The 13,804-nt window shown below is 49.0% G+C and overlaps 1 protein-coding gene and 1 pseudogene across 1 annotated transcript in view; both read left to right on the top strand.

Moving 5' to 3' along the window:
* ASPM (assembly factor for spindle microtubules) overlaps positions 1-13,804 on the top strand; it is a 119,982-nt gene that overhangs the window by 91,052 nt on the left and 15,126 nt on the right. The window contains exons 23-25 of the mRNA XM_088474056.1: positions 7,339-7,548; positions 7,923-8,072; positions 8,322-8,513. Coding sequence (XP_088330182.1) covers positions 7,339-7,548; positions 7,923-8,072; positions 8,322-8,513 — 552 coding nt within the window. The remainder of the gene's footprint in view (positions 1-7,338; positions 7,549-7,922; positions 8,073-8,321; positions 8,514-13,804) is intronic.
* Positions 10,297-10,404, top strand: LOC148522346 (U2 spliceosomal RNA; annotated as a pseudogene).

Genomic DNA, 13,804 nt, shown 5'->3' with positions numbered 1-13,804 from the left:
TCCACAGATTACATTATATTGCTCTGCAGAGGAAACAGTGGGACTCCGCTTACCTCTCCTAGGAGACCAGCTATTGACTATATTGACATTATAACATTTACACCTACAGGACTAACTGCAGACCTTGCATTACAAAGGGGACAGTGGCCTATATTGTGTTGGTATAGACAATTGGCAAAAACATTTATTCTATTGTTGAGAATTCATGTATCACTTGTGATTCAATGCAACGTTGATTTCATTTGCATGCATATTGCATGGTTTTAACATTGTTATAAGTAAAATTGCAATAGCCTTTATTACATAGTTATTCTGGTATGTTAATTCCCCTACATCACCACAGTATAGGCGACTCATGATCCATCACATAAGGTCATTACTGTAGTTTAGCTTATATCCAAAATATATATGCGCAGTAGAAACAAACCGGCACTCCGTGTAAACTGGCTATATACCTTGCCTGGGTGCCCTCCCCGGGGGTTGATGTCCTCCGTACCAGATAGATATGAACAAAAACGGTGGCACTCACAGGTCTTCCAATTCAAATAATACACAGGACTCTCTAAGTCATTTTCCAACGTTTCAATCTCATTTATTCGAGATTTTCCTCAGGGATCAAGAACAAAGTCACAAAAAATACATTTATATAACATAAGACAAACACTCACCTATGTGCAGCACCAACTGAAGCCGACTCCGGGGGAGATTACGTCATCAGACCGCGTCTTGCTTACGACACATGTGACGCTCTCACACACCGGGCGGCATCATGTAACCAAGGTGATTAACCCATCACCAACTTCACATAGTAAACAAACAAAGACGAATATCAACTAACTATTAAAACTCCTGACATGTGACAAACTGTAGTATGCTGGTTGCCCAAAGTATATCTCCGGCGGCCAATGTAAATAGCAATGTAAATAAGGATAGATAGACCTCATTACGAGCCTATATAATCTTAATGCAACAACAACATAATGTCACACAGGAGAAATCGTGGAACATATAAATCGAAATGGAAGGTTGAAAGGTAAGAACAAATTAAATGGACCGACAGCAGATGGATAAAGGATGAAAAAATAAAGAAATAAAAATACATGTAACTGAAAAGTGACACATGGAATAGAAAAACATTTTTTCAGAAATGACTTTGTTGTCTACCACATTACTCAAAATCCGATCTAATTCCACTTTGTATATAGGTGTAGGGTCTCCAATCAGTTGTTTATATACCATATGGTCTGCCAGTTGTCTATACATTTCTTTAAAGTATGCTGTAGTGTCCTGTAGAACAATTGCCCCACCTTTATCCGCAGGGCGAATAACTATTGAAAGGGACACGGACCAACCGGTGGCCCATCACTTTAAAGATCTAAGATATTCCTTGGCCACTTTGTCATATAAAGTGATAGATCACATCCCTGTTTTACAGCCGGCTCCTCCCAGCTGCACAGCACGCCTTTCCACCGTGGTTTGGCTGGGCTGTGACAGCTTCCTTCTGCCGGCTCCACCCCCCTGAGTTTTTGGGCGGCCTTTTTCCTTGCTGCGTGTCGCAGATCTCGGCAGGCGATGCGGAGTCCGGGTCCCCTTTAATACATCTCCTCCTGGTGGTGGTCAGTGTCTGAGTTTCTTTCTGTATGGTCAGCCATTTTGCTATCCCTGTTCCTATTCTGCTATTCTGAGCCTTAGCACTCGTGTTGTGCGGGTGCAGCTAAAGTCGCAGTTTGTGACCTTACTACGCAGCCACAAAGAGTGGTATCCTCTTTACTATGTCTGGCAGTGAGAGTGATATGCCTAATTTGGCTCCTACTAAGCTGTTCTGTAAAAACTGTACACCGGTGTTAGTGGCGGGGGACATGGCCTCTGAGGAGTTATGTTTGCTGTGTTATACCCCTCCAGGTGCCTCTGCGGCTTCTGCCGCTCAGCAGGAGCCGCCATGAGAGTGCTGTGCAGTTCGGTTTTCAACAGCAGCACCTTTTGCCAGCGCAGAACCTGCTGCAACCATCTGCACCCATGCAGGTGTTGCCCCCCCCCCCCCCCCCAGTGGGTTAATACATTTCCTGCTGTGTTACAAAATGCGACTGAGGTACGGCAGAGTGACGCACCCGTCAGCAGACCAGCTAAAAGGGTCTTGCTGTCGTCACAATCTACTGTGTGGGATGAAGATATTGTTTCATCTGATGATGGACTGCTCCCGGATGAGTCTGACTCTGAGCCCCCTATTCAGGAGGTCAAGTCAAAAATATATATATTCCAGGTCTGATACAGGCTGTGAAGGCAGCCCTGATCATTGAGGAGGATGAGCCTCCTGCGCCTAAGTCTAGGCATGCATATTTCATGGAAGAAAATGTGACTGAGGCTATATTCCCATTGTCTGACCAACTGGTGAATCACTTGGAGGTAGCATGAAAATGCCAGGGAAGCGTTATCAGCCGCAGAAGTATCTAGCCTCTGCTTATCCTTTTGCTGAGAATTATTTCACCAAGTGAGAGACTCCACATGCGGTGGATTCCCATGTCAAGCGCTTGGTAAAAAGCGCAACGCTGCCTATGCCTTCCATGTCGTCCCTGAAGGATTCTACAGATAGGAAGGTAGAGGTCTGCCTTAAATTAATACCTTTCCGGGGCTGCGTGCAGACCAGCTATGGCCATCTGCTGGGTGACTCGGGCCATGGAATGTTGGGCTAACAGTCTGGAAACATCCTTAGCCCCAAATGCTACCAGAGAACAGCTGAATCTTGTGGGAAACATCCAAGATCCTGTTAGCTACATAAATGAGACAACGTTGGATGTTGGCTTACTAAATGCCAGGATTTCCTTGGCGGCCATTGCGGCTCGCCGCTCTCTGTGGCTCCGTTCTTGGAGGGCTGATGCGGAATCCAAGAAGGGGTTGGAGTGTTTGCCTTATGATTGTAAAGTCTTGTTTGGCCCTTATTTGGACAAGATTGTAAATACTTTAGCAGCAGCTAAGTCTGCTTGTCTGCCTTCTGCTCCAGCCTCTTCGGGGGCTCGGACTCAGGTCTGAAAGAACAATCGGGCCCCAGGTAAGGCTAGAACTCAGTCTTTTCCCAGGCAATCCACCGTCAAGAAATCTGCCAGGCCTAAGAAGCAGCCTTGGAGTACCAGACATCCGGCTGCCAAGCCTGATGACACGCCCTCCGCTTGACAGGACGGGCCTCCTCCTGGGGGATCCCAGGGTGGGAGGCCAACTTCTTCAGTTCGCCTAGTGCTGGTGTCAGACTACCACAGATTCCTGGGTGAGGGAAGTGGCCTCTCTGGGGTACGCCCTCTCCTTCCGCAGAAGACCTCCCCATCAGTTCTTTTGCACAGGACTTCCGAAAAGCATGGACAAGGCCTTGGCTATTCAGGAGGTGGTACACCTCCTGGTGAGGTGGTACAGACGGTCCACCTCACCAGGAGTCGTTCCTTTTGATCTCGGACTTGGGCCTTCAGACGACGGATGCCTGTCTTCGGGGTTGGGGCACAGTGACCGGTCCACACTCCTTTCAGGGAAGGTGGGCCGCAGAGGAATCTGCGCTACCAATCAACATATTGGAACTTCGGGCAGTTTTCAGGGCCCTGCAAAAAGTCAGGCTGCTGCTTCACGGAAAGCCTGTGAAAGTGCAGTTACACAACGCTATGACGGTGGCTTACCTAAACCGTCAAGGAGGAACTCTGTCAGGCAGCAATGACAGAGGTGTCACGCATTCTGACATGGGCGGAAGGCCATCTACCAGCCATATCGGCGGTGTTCATTCCAGGAGTGCTGAATTGGGAAGCGGACTTCCTCAGCCGTCACGATGTGCATCACGGGGAATGGTCTCTTCACCAAGAAGTGTTTCAGGTCCTAGTGGATAAGTGGGGCCTTCCAGACGTGGACCTCATGGCCTATGCCGCAGTACGGGTCCAGGACAAGAGAAGCCAGTGCTCTCCTGGTAGACGATATGTCAGTCAAGTGGACCTTCCAGTTTGTGTACCTGTTTCCTCTGTTTTCCCTTCTTCCTCGTGTTCTTCAAAAGTTCAAGCAAGAGGGAGGCATGGTCCTGCTGGTGGCTCCAGCGTGGCCCCGACACCCCTGGTACTCAGATCTTCAGAGTCACTCCATTGACAATCCGTTGCTGTTGCCTCAACGTCCGGACCTGTTGTCTGTAGTTCCTTGCTTTTACCTGGACCTGTCTTTGACGGTGTGGCTCTTGAGACATCCCTCCTAAGGTCCAAGGGTTTTTCCGGCTCTGTGGTTAACACCATGCTCAGAACACGTAAAACTGCTTCTTCTAGAATTTACCACAGGGTGTGGCATACCTATTTTGAATGGTGTCGTCCAAGGGCTTACGACCCCCAGGTGTTTCGGATATCCAGAGTTTTGGCTTTCCTGCAGGCGGGTATGGACCTGGGTCTCTGCCTTGCTTCACTGAAGGTCCATGTCTTGGCCTTTTCAGTGTGGTTCCAGCTTAGGATTGCTCCTCTATATTTGATATTTGCACCTTCTTTCAAGGGTCCTTTGTATCCAGCCTCCCTTTTGTCCCTCCTATAACGCCTTGGGATTTGACTGTTGTCCTTAGGGCCCTCCAGGGCCCTCCCTTTGAACCACTGGGCTTAGTGGACCTCAAATAGCTTACTGCCAAGACTGTTTGTTTTTCTTCTGGCCATTGCTTCGGCCAGAAGGATGTCCTATTTTGGGGGCTGTCTCGTCGTTCCCCATTTCTGTTTTTTCATCAGGACAGGGCGGTGTTTCGGACTCGCCCTGGTTTCCTTCCAAAGGTGATCTCTAGTTTTCACATTTAATGAGGAAATTATGTGCCTGCCTTTAATTCTTCAGACCTCTCGGCAGGTGAGGCCTCATTGGATGTGATACGTGCCCTCAAGATTTATGTGGATCGTACAAGTTCCCTTCGGAAATCAGACTCCTTGTTTGTAATTTATGGTTTCCACAAGAAGGGATGGCCAGCCAATAAACAAACTTTGGCTAGATGGCTACTCATGATGATCTCTGAGGCTTACACTCATGAGGGCCTTCCTCTGCCGCCCTCTGTTACTGCTCATTCTACTCAGTCTGTGGGTCCTTTGTGGGCAACTCATCGTGGTGCCTCGGCTGTACAGCTTTGCAAGGTGGCCACATGGTCTTCTGTCCAGACCTTTTTGAGGTATTACGCTTTTGATGCCTTTTGCCACTCAGGATGCTTGCTTCAGGCGGCGGATTCTCCTTTCTGCACAGGAGCGTCCCCGCCCTTGAAGGTACTGCTTTGGGACATCCCCAAGGTCACCCTGTGGACCTTCTATGGACCCTGAAGTAGAAAACTAGAGAGATGGTAAGAACACCCTTGTTATCTCTATTTCTACGAAGTCCATAGGGTCCACAGGGCACCCGCCTTGACGCACCTGTGCTTCAGTTGGGAATTCGCTCTGGTCACCGGTTTTCCGTCTCCTTCTGTGTGAGAATGTGATTCTTGAGTCTTCCAGACTTTCTTCTCTTTTATCCTCTTCCTTCCTTTGGCTTGCTACGTAACTGAGGAGCCTGTGGCCCGTGGGCGGGGTATAGAGGGAGACCCGTTGCATCCTGGTAGAGAAATTTTCTGTGTAAGGTGCCCAGATGACTGCATCACCTATACCCCAAGGTCACCCTGTGGACCTTATGGACTTCGTAGAATAAGAGATAACAAGGGTAAGTTCTTACCATATCTCTACTTTTTGAGGCTCTTCAGAGACATCCCTTCAAGCCCCTGGACATAGTGGAGTTGAGGTATCTCACCTTGAAGGTGGTTTTCCTCCTGGCCATTGCTTCTGTGCCCCGAGTTACCTAGTTGGCTGCTTTGTCCTGTAATCCTACCTTCATGATTTATCACCCCAATCTGGTGGTCATTCAAGCAAAACCTTCCATCCTCCCTAAAGTTGTTTCGAATTTTCACTTGAATAAGGATATTGTTCTCCCCGCCTTTCCGGGAGCAGACTTTTCGTCCTTGGAGTTGTTGGACGTAGTTAGTGCTGTTGGTTCTCATCGATGCCTCCTAACCTGTCCCCAAAGTCCAGTGTTGCAAAGTGAATTCAGAAAATAGAATTCAATGGAGGTATAAAAATCCCATTTGCTCCTTCAATGCATAGTCCCGTGGAAAGTCTCAGGCATGTATGTTGTTTTGCATTTTCTGCATCTGTGGTTTTTACCCTTAAAGTTAGTTTGTAGTAAGTTTTGTAAAGGAGCCCTGAACAGTTTGTCATGTTATGAACCTTACATAAATTTATTTGTGAAGTCCACCGTACTCTTTATGTATTTGTTTTTCTCTCCCTGTGGTAAGGGAAGAGCTATACAGTATATATTAGAAGCAGTTACTAGCATAAATTGTCCTGTTTCCCTTTTACACTACACTTTCTACAGTCAGTCTGCCAGGAGAGAGAGACCTTTATTTGGAGACTTTTGTGACCCTATTGTTGACACATCTCACTTATGTGAGATGTGTCCTTATTCTACATCTACCTAGGCTCTTACGTCCAGCTGTGTAGTTTGTGGGGATGTAACCACAACTGACATCCTGAATCTTCTGGTTCCTCTATGGAACTGTACACGGTGGAAAATCGGGAGGCAATCGGGAAGCCGACTGCCTAAATACCGGCAGCCGGCTTCCCGACTGTCTTATCCCGGCATGGATGAAATGCCGGGCGTCTAGATATAGACGCCCGCATTTCCCCGACGCCGGGGGACCGGCGCCCGGCATCACGATCGTAGTGATGCCGGGCGCCGCGGGGGGGAGGGTTAGGTTTAGGACTCCCGGGGGGGGGGACTTAGGGTTAGGCACCCCCCCGGGAGGGTTAGGGTTAGGCTAGGGGGAGGGAGGGTTAGGGTTAGGCACCCCCGGGGGGGACTTAGGGTTAGGCACCCCCCCGGGAGGGTTAGGGTTAGGCAGCGGTGAAGGGGCTGGTTAGGGTTAGGCACTTGGGGGGGAAGTTAGGGTTAGGCACCCCTAAGGAGGGTTAGGGGGGTTAGGTTAGTAGATACTTACCTATCCACGATCAGGATTTCCAGCGCTGTCGGGCTTCCGCTGCGTCGCACTGTGCTTCTGTCGGGCTGCCGCTGACAGGAATCGAACTGCCGGCCATGCGGCCGACTGTATTTCATACCAATTCCGGAAAATCAGGTCTATAGTGTGCACTGCCTACTTATGTATATGTTGTGTGCAAGTTTCTTGAGTGATTTCATTCAGTAAATATAGTTCTGTGTGTAATATATATAATACACAACATAACTACTTGGGTCAAATTACAGTAATATGAAATGCATCATTACATGTAGTAGCATGTGTGGAGAAGCCTGAATTAACTGGTGTGCTTGATTTACTGTGTTTAGAAGAATCGTGCAGCGCATGTCATACAAGTGACATACAGAGGCTTCAGGGATCGCAACCATTTCCTACAATCGAAACTTGCAGCAGTGACCTTGCAGCGGCGATTTCGAGCTTTATGTAAGGGAAGATATGAGCAGCTTCATTACATGCAGCTGAGGAGCTCGGTTGTCAGGTTGCAGGCCAGTGTGCGAGGCTGGCTAGTCAGAAAACAGGTAATATGCACTATACATGGTATATACGAGAACTACTGGTTATTAACCCTTTGTGAAGTGCTTGGGTTTTTGATGCTACATTACTGAGTACTGCAAATTTGTACTTCTAGACTCTTTTGGTAAGTAGTCATTACCACCAACCAAGCAGTGCAAATTAGAGACACATAGGAAAATATCTGTTTATTAGTTACAGAACTCATGTTCATGTAACTAACCCTTTTGACTTTTAGATCAATTTCAGTTTAATCCTCTGTGCTCTACCTAATGTCTGGTACAAAGCTCTTGAAACTTGTCTTGCTGTCTGCAACTGACCTCCCGTGATATTGTTCTCTGTAAAATGAATGTATTTTTTTTACAAATGCCATATTTTCTAGATTGCCCGGCTGAATAGAGAGAGGCTACTTCTGAGATTCAGTTCTGCTGTTCATCACCATCTATGTGCTGTGAAGATTCAGAGGTGCTTCCGGACTTATCGTGTTCTTAAAAGAGCAAAGAATCAAATTGACAGTGTCATTTATATTCAGGTATAACTGAAGTATGTTGTTGCTTTTAAAGAGTATTTGTTGCAGCACACAATGGAGACCGCAATTTAGCATGATCAGCAAATATTCATTCAAGTGCAGACTGTTAATTAACTAGGGTCCAATGATCTCACTGATGCACTTCCTGATTACCATTCCTGCTGTGTGTGCTCCCTCCGCTATGTGTAGGTGACAGGTGCGACCAGCATTGCATGTCTGTAGGCAAGTGCTAACAAGTGGTTGCTCTTGCAGAGATGGTATCGGTCAAGAGTGCGGCACAGGAACTTCCTGATCACCCAGCGAAAGATGATATTCCTGCAGCATGTGATGCGAGCTTGGTCATGCCACAGAAATGAGGCCGCAGCTAAAATCCAGAGATGTGTGAGGGATTTCCTTCAACGCAGAAGACAAGCTAAATTAACATGTGGAATCATCAAGTTCCAGGTACCTACAGCACAGTTATAGTTTACTGACTGTATACACAAATGCATGATACTGACTGTATACACAAATGCATGATACTGACTGTATACACAAATGCATGATACTGACTGTATACACAAACGCATAAACCCTTCTTTACCGCTTGACTGATCAATATTTTTAGAAACCTTTATCAAAATATTTTATTTTAAGTGCAGAGCAAGTAATTATTTTGAGTTCTGAGCACCAGCCTGGGGGCATGTCTGTAGCATTCTCCATCACTGCTGTGGCATTTTTGCATCAGCCTTGCATACATAGATATTCTATAGAATTATTTTGTGACCTTTCCCTCACACTGTACTGTAGTCTTGAAGCCCCTACAGCGTTATCCATAAATACATAGGAAGCCCTTGTAGCATTAAGCCTCCGTGTCCTTATGTCCCCATTGTGTCACTCTCCAATGTCCATATTTCCAAAGTGAAGCAAAAAATCTCAGTGGAATTATATCTCCCCCACCCCACCCCCCTTTCCCACACAACCACTGTGGGCAATAGATTCACCTCTGTGACCCTTACCCCACCCCCTCATTTAGTGGTCACGGAGGGGACTGTTAATCGGTTCCCCCATCTGATTTCTAAACAAAGAGTGTAGAGATTAGCGGTATAGTGCTCAGAGGGAGCTTCATACCAGGTTACATTGCAGGTCACTTTTGGACAAAAGTAAAAACTGATTCTGCAGCTCCTACTGGGTGCGTAAAATAGACTGCTTAAATGGATTGTGAAAAGCCAGAACTCTCCAAATGTAAATTTTTAATTTCTCCTTCGAGGACCATGGTATAGTAGGTTTTGGCTGGAGCTTGCACTTAATAAAACTGTAGCTTTAAATCCTATGCTCCTCCCCCCTGCAGTCCCACAATTCCAGTCGTCTTTAAGTGCCTGAGGAGTAGGGCACGTTTGGATGTGCTGCTCGCAGCCCTTGTAGTAGGTAGCTTTATCTTTACTTTTATTTGTAATATTATTTTTTACTTTCTAATTTAGGAACTGTGCGCTGCTTGTAGCAGCACACAGTGTGAGTGCAGCCGGCTGCGAGACAGCTCGCCATTATGCAGCTGCAGTGCGGGGGGTGCGCAGCGGCAGGACCACCCACGGAGCACTCCGATCTTTAGGAGAGACCGCCTGGACCCGGGAACAGTGCGCGCTCGCATCCTTTTAGAGAGAGGGTGCAGTGTGGTCCTAGATGGTGGCAAAATCTTTCCAGGTTTGATGAGGGCGGCTCCATTGCGGGAGAGCGCACCTCACAGGCAACTCGGTCAAAGCTTTACAAGTGCTCTCCCCAGGCACGGAATAGGGGGTGGAGCCTGTAGCTGCCGGCCTCCCCTGAACATAATACATGTTGCCGGGCTTGTTTGGCAGCGGCTCCCCCTCACACAGATGCAGGAGGGGAGCGCGCATGCCACAGACTGCCCAGATCAGCCGGGCTTAACCAGCGTTTTCCCCCTACTCTGTGTCCCGGGAGAGTGGAGATTGGAGGAGGCTGAGCTTCCAGCGCGGCTCTCCCCCTCCTGCAGCGGTACAGTCAGCAGGGACTGCATGGATGACATTCCTCAGCCAGGACTGTTACATTCTCCTGCTCTACATATCCTGTCCCAGGCAGCTGTGGTGTTGGTCTTCTGGAAGGCTAAGTACATTTGTTGCTGTATTAACTGCCTTTGGTAATATACCTGTTTTGCTGTCTACCTGCTAATAGGGTTTAGGTGCACACCTGCTGTCAGGTATTACTGAATTGGGGAGCTCTGACAACACACATCACTTCTCAGCCTTTTGGCTAAGATCCAGTGTAGTATCTGTTCTTATCAGTTTTTAATATCGGATATGTCCCCTATCTGAATCGCCACAGGTTTTATATACCCCCTCTATGTCCATGTCACTAGTGACCACTGATGTTGGACAGTAACTGATGAAATCAGGGTACATCTACAGAAGAGGATCTATCCGCTACCCTGACAATGACTGCATAGTGGTTAGCATTGTTGCCTCACCGCGCTGCTGTTATGGGTTCGATTCTCGCTACAGCCGTAACTGTATGCAGGGATTGTGCTATATTTTGGGCGCTGTTTACTCCCATGTGTGGGGTAACTAGCAGTTGCTCTCTGGGGCCTTGTGGGAAGCTGCGTCCAGCAGGGTGGGACCTGCGTGGGCTGGGGCTCTCAGCATGTCTGGGTGCGCCCTAGGGCAGCTGGTGGCGTTTTTCAGGGAGACCAAGTTTAGGCTTGGGTGTTCCATCATCTCAGGCACAGGTTTTGTTCCCGCTATAGGGTTAAGTTCCTAGCCTAGGTATGTCCCACTCTGGCTCCAGGCTTTGCAGTGGGTGGCATCACAACTTACTTCAAGTTCCTCTCTTCTGCTGCGTTTTTTTTTTTTTTTTTTTTTTGCTGGAATCCTCGGCTGTGCGAGGCGCAGGTGGAGGCGTGTTCTTCCTACCAGGACCCCATTAGCATTTTCACAAAGGAAAGCCCTTGCGCAGACTTGCGCTGTTTCGAAAGAATAGGACCTGCTGTCTTTTCCACCTCATTGCTGCTGCACACCACTCCGTAGGCGGTTTAGTTCTGGAGTCCTGTAGCTCTGGGTCTGTCCCAGCGTTGGAAAGTCATTACTTTCCCTTCGGCGCATCTCTCCGGTCTCCTCATGGAGGCTTAGGATACGACGAACTCGGAGGGCTCTGTTCCTTACGCAGTTGCTTCCAGCTGCTTGAGTATCCACAGGGAAGAATCTCCCACGGTAGTCAGTGTAGTAGCCGTTTAGATCACCACGTGCCCCTTCCTGGGCATACCTCAGCATCCAGTAGGGATCCGCTGGCTAGACCTTGGTGGATTGTCTCTGGTCTGGTTTGATATGTTTTGGGGTCGTTCTGGCCTTGGCGTGCCCTGACATGGGTGCCGTGAGCTGGGGTAACTACGGCTACCATCTTCATCATAGGGCCCTGGGATTCCCTTCCACATTGGTAGGTCATGCACGGCAAGCTCTGTGTGGGAGGCCAGGCAAGACTGAGTACAGGTAGCTTCCGGGCTGTCTGCTACGGCTGGTTTGGTTTGAAGGGCCCTTTGGCTCTACTCTTCACATACACATTCATTGCTGGATTGTTCCTCACACTATCTTCGGTTTCTCTGTCGGTGGCCATCCCTAGCGGTGTGGTCCGCATTCCCAAGTTTTCGTTCCTCCTTAAAGTGATGTGTCCTTGGAATGTCAGTCTGACACAAGCCACTTCTTCCCCAGCAGGAGTTCATTTTCCGGGGGCAGAATTTCTAGTGTCTCCATGTGTTTGCTCCACAATACGTTAGGTGCTGCCATGCCTAGTGCGCACAATTTCGGAGGTTCTGCTTGTGTAGGATATCTCTACTTCAGAGTTACGGACCTTCTTAGGTCACTTGTTTCAAGTACTGTCGGATCAGGGATGTGTCCCACCTCTTGCAAGGTCTTCCTTGCTTCCGTGTCTGCACCTTCAGTTCTGGGGGTGGCCTTCGACCCCTCTCTCCAGGGGTGTTGTCTTGCGGCGCACAGTGCAGGGACCCTACTGACTTTGGTCTCATCGGTTCGGTCGGTGACTCGTCCATGGACCGTGTTGAACATTCACTAAACTAGGTTCTAATTACGGGAGTCCCACTGAGTAATTCGCCAAACTTCACAGGGTTGCTTGGCATCCCTCTCGTTCCGTCCCTATTGTGTACAGCAGCACCCATCACGCTCCATTGGTAGGGTGTTTCCGTTCTTCTCCCCAGGTCCACTTCTTGGTCCTTCCGAATGGGCTCATTGTGGCCATGGCCGCGAGTCTCCTGGACTGAGGTGCCGTGAAGTTGCTTGTTGGCTCCGTGGCCTTGGGTCACCATCCGCAATGGCTCGGCTGTTTGATAGGCTCGAGCTCGAAGCCATCATTCTGAAGGGCCCTGTCCCCGTCCTCACTGGCCGGTCGCAGTTGGTCGGACAATGACCAGGTGATGGCATAGATACGTCTTCCGACAGGCAAAAGTGCACGGCAGCGGTACCGTAGTCTTTCCGGGGTGGAAACCTTTGTTCAGTCTCCCTCAGGGGTGACCTTGCCGGTAGTGGGACATTGGACAGTGGTCTTCCTCAGCAGTACCACGTTTCTATCGGGGCAGTGGTCTCGCTCGCTCCAGGCTGGCGGTGCTAATCATGGTACACTGATCTTCTCCCGAGGCGGTGTCTTCCACTTTGTCTAGACCTGCTACAACTAGGCTCTTTTCTACCAAGTGACTTCCTCGGTTAGTTTTCGTGCCTGGACTCCTGGGCCTGGGAGTGATGACGCTTCAGGTCTTTCTCTCTCTCGTACTGGGCTGCAAGCTCGGGCTCAATTTCCATCTCACGCAAACCTCTGGGTTTGGAAACTCTACCGCTCACATTTCTTGGCCTTCCTGAAGGGTTGGGAGGCCGGCTGATGACTGTCTCATGACGTTACAGGGTTTGACCCTGTAATTTTCTTTCCAGCTGCGTTTGACTCCTCTTCCAGCTGTGTTGCATATTTTCCACAATTTTATCCGCAGATGGAGCCGTGGATTCTTAATCTAGTCTCCTGGGCTCACACAGGCTCCATTGGAGTCATTGCATGCAATGGATCTTCAGTCCGTTGCTTGGAAGCTGTTCTTCTTTGACTATTGCCTTCCCTCGGCATAGTTACGTATTTGCTCTTCTTCCAGGTGTGGTTCTCTGTGCATGTTTACGATTCCAACCAACACTGGTTTTGAATGTAGTCCTTCGGGTTCTTCCTTCTTTGGTGAATTCCCGGAACTGGGATGATCTTTCTCTGCTAGTTGGGCTGATCTCTGCAGGTTTCTTTGGACACGTCGTCTTTGGTACGCCGCACTGTTCTCTGCGGGTTCTTTGACGCTTTGGAACATGGTTGGCCGGCTACTCAGCAGACCCTTACGCTTTGGATCAGCTCGGTCATTACTTTTCTGGGACGGGTTGACCGCCACCAGACTGGGTGTCAGCGCCTTCCGCTAGGGCAGCGGCGAACTCTTGGGCAACACGACGCGGACTTCAGAAGCACAGGTCCACTGTGCGGCAATCTGGTCCCCTGTCCGCACGTTTGCTCATATTTTACATTTCATGGGGGGGGGGGTTTTGCCTCCGGCAGCACCCACTTTGGGCATACAGTTCTCCGGTCAGGCAGCCTGAGCGTTCCCTCCCCTGGGAGCGGCTTTTGAACGTCCTATGGTCCAGTGTCCCCCAGCCTTGATGAAGGAGAAAAGGTTACTTACCGTTGAATCCTTTTCTCTGAATCAGGCTGGCGGACACTGC

This window comes from Taudactylus pleione, unplaced genomic scaffold (genome assembly GCF_031769625.1).
Source record: "Taudactylus pleione unplaced genomic scaffold, aTauple2 ptg000146l, whole genome shotgun sequence".
In the NCBI taxonomy this organism is placed as follows: domain Eukaryota; kingdom Metazoa; phylum Chordata; class Amphibia; order Anura; family Myobatrachidae; genus Taudactylus; species Taudactylus pleione.
This window is presented reverse-complemented; position numbering and strand designations above follow the sequence as displayed.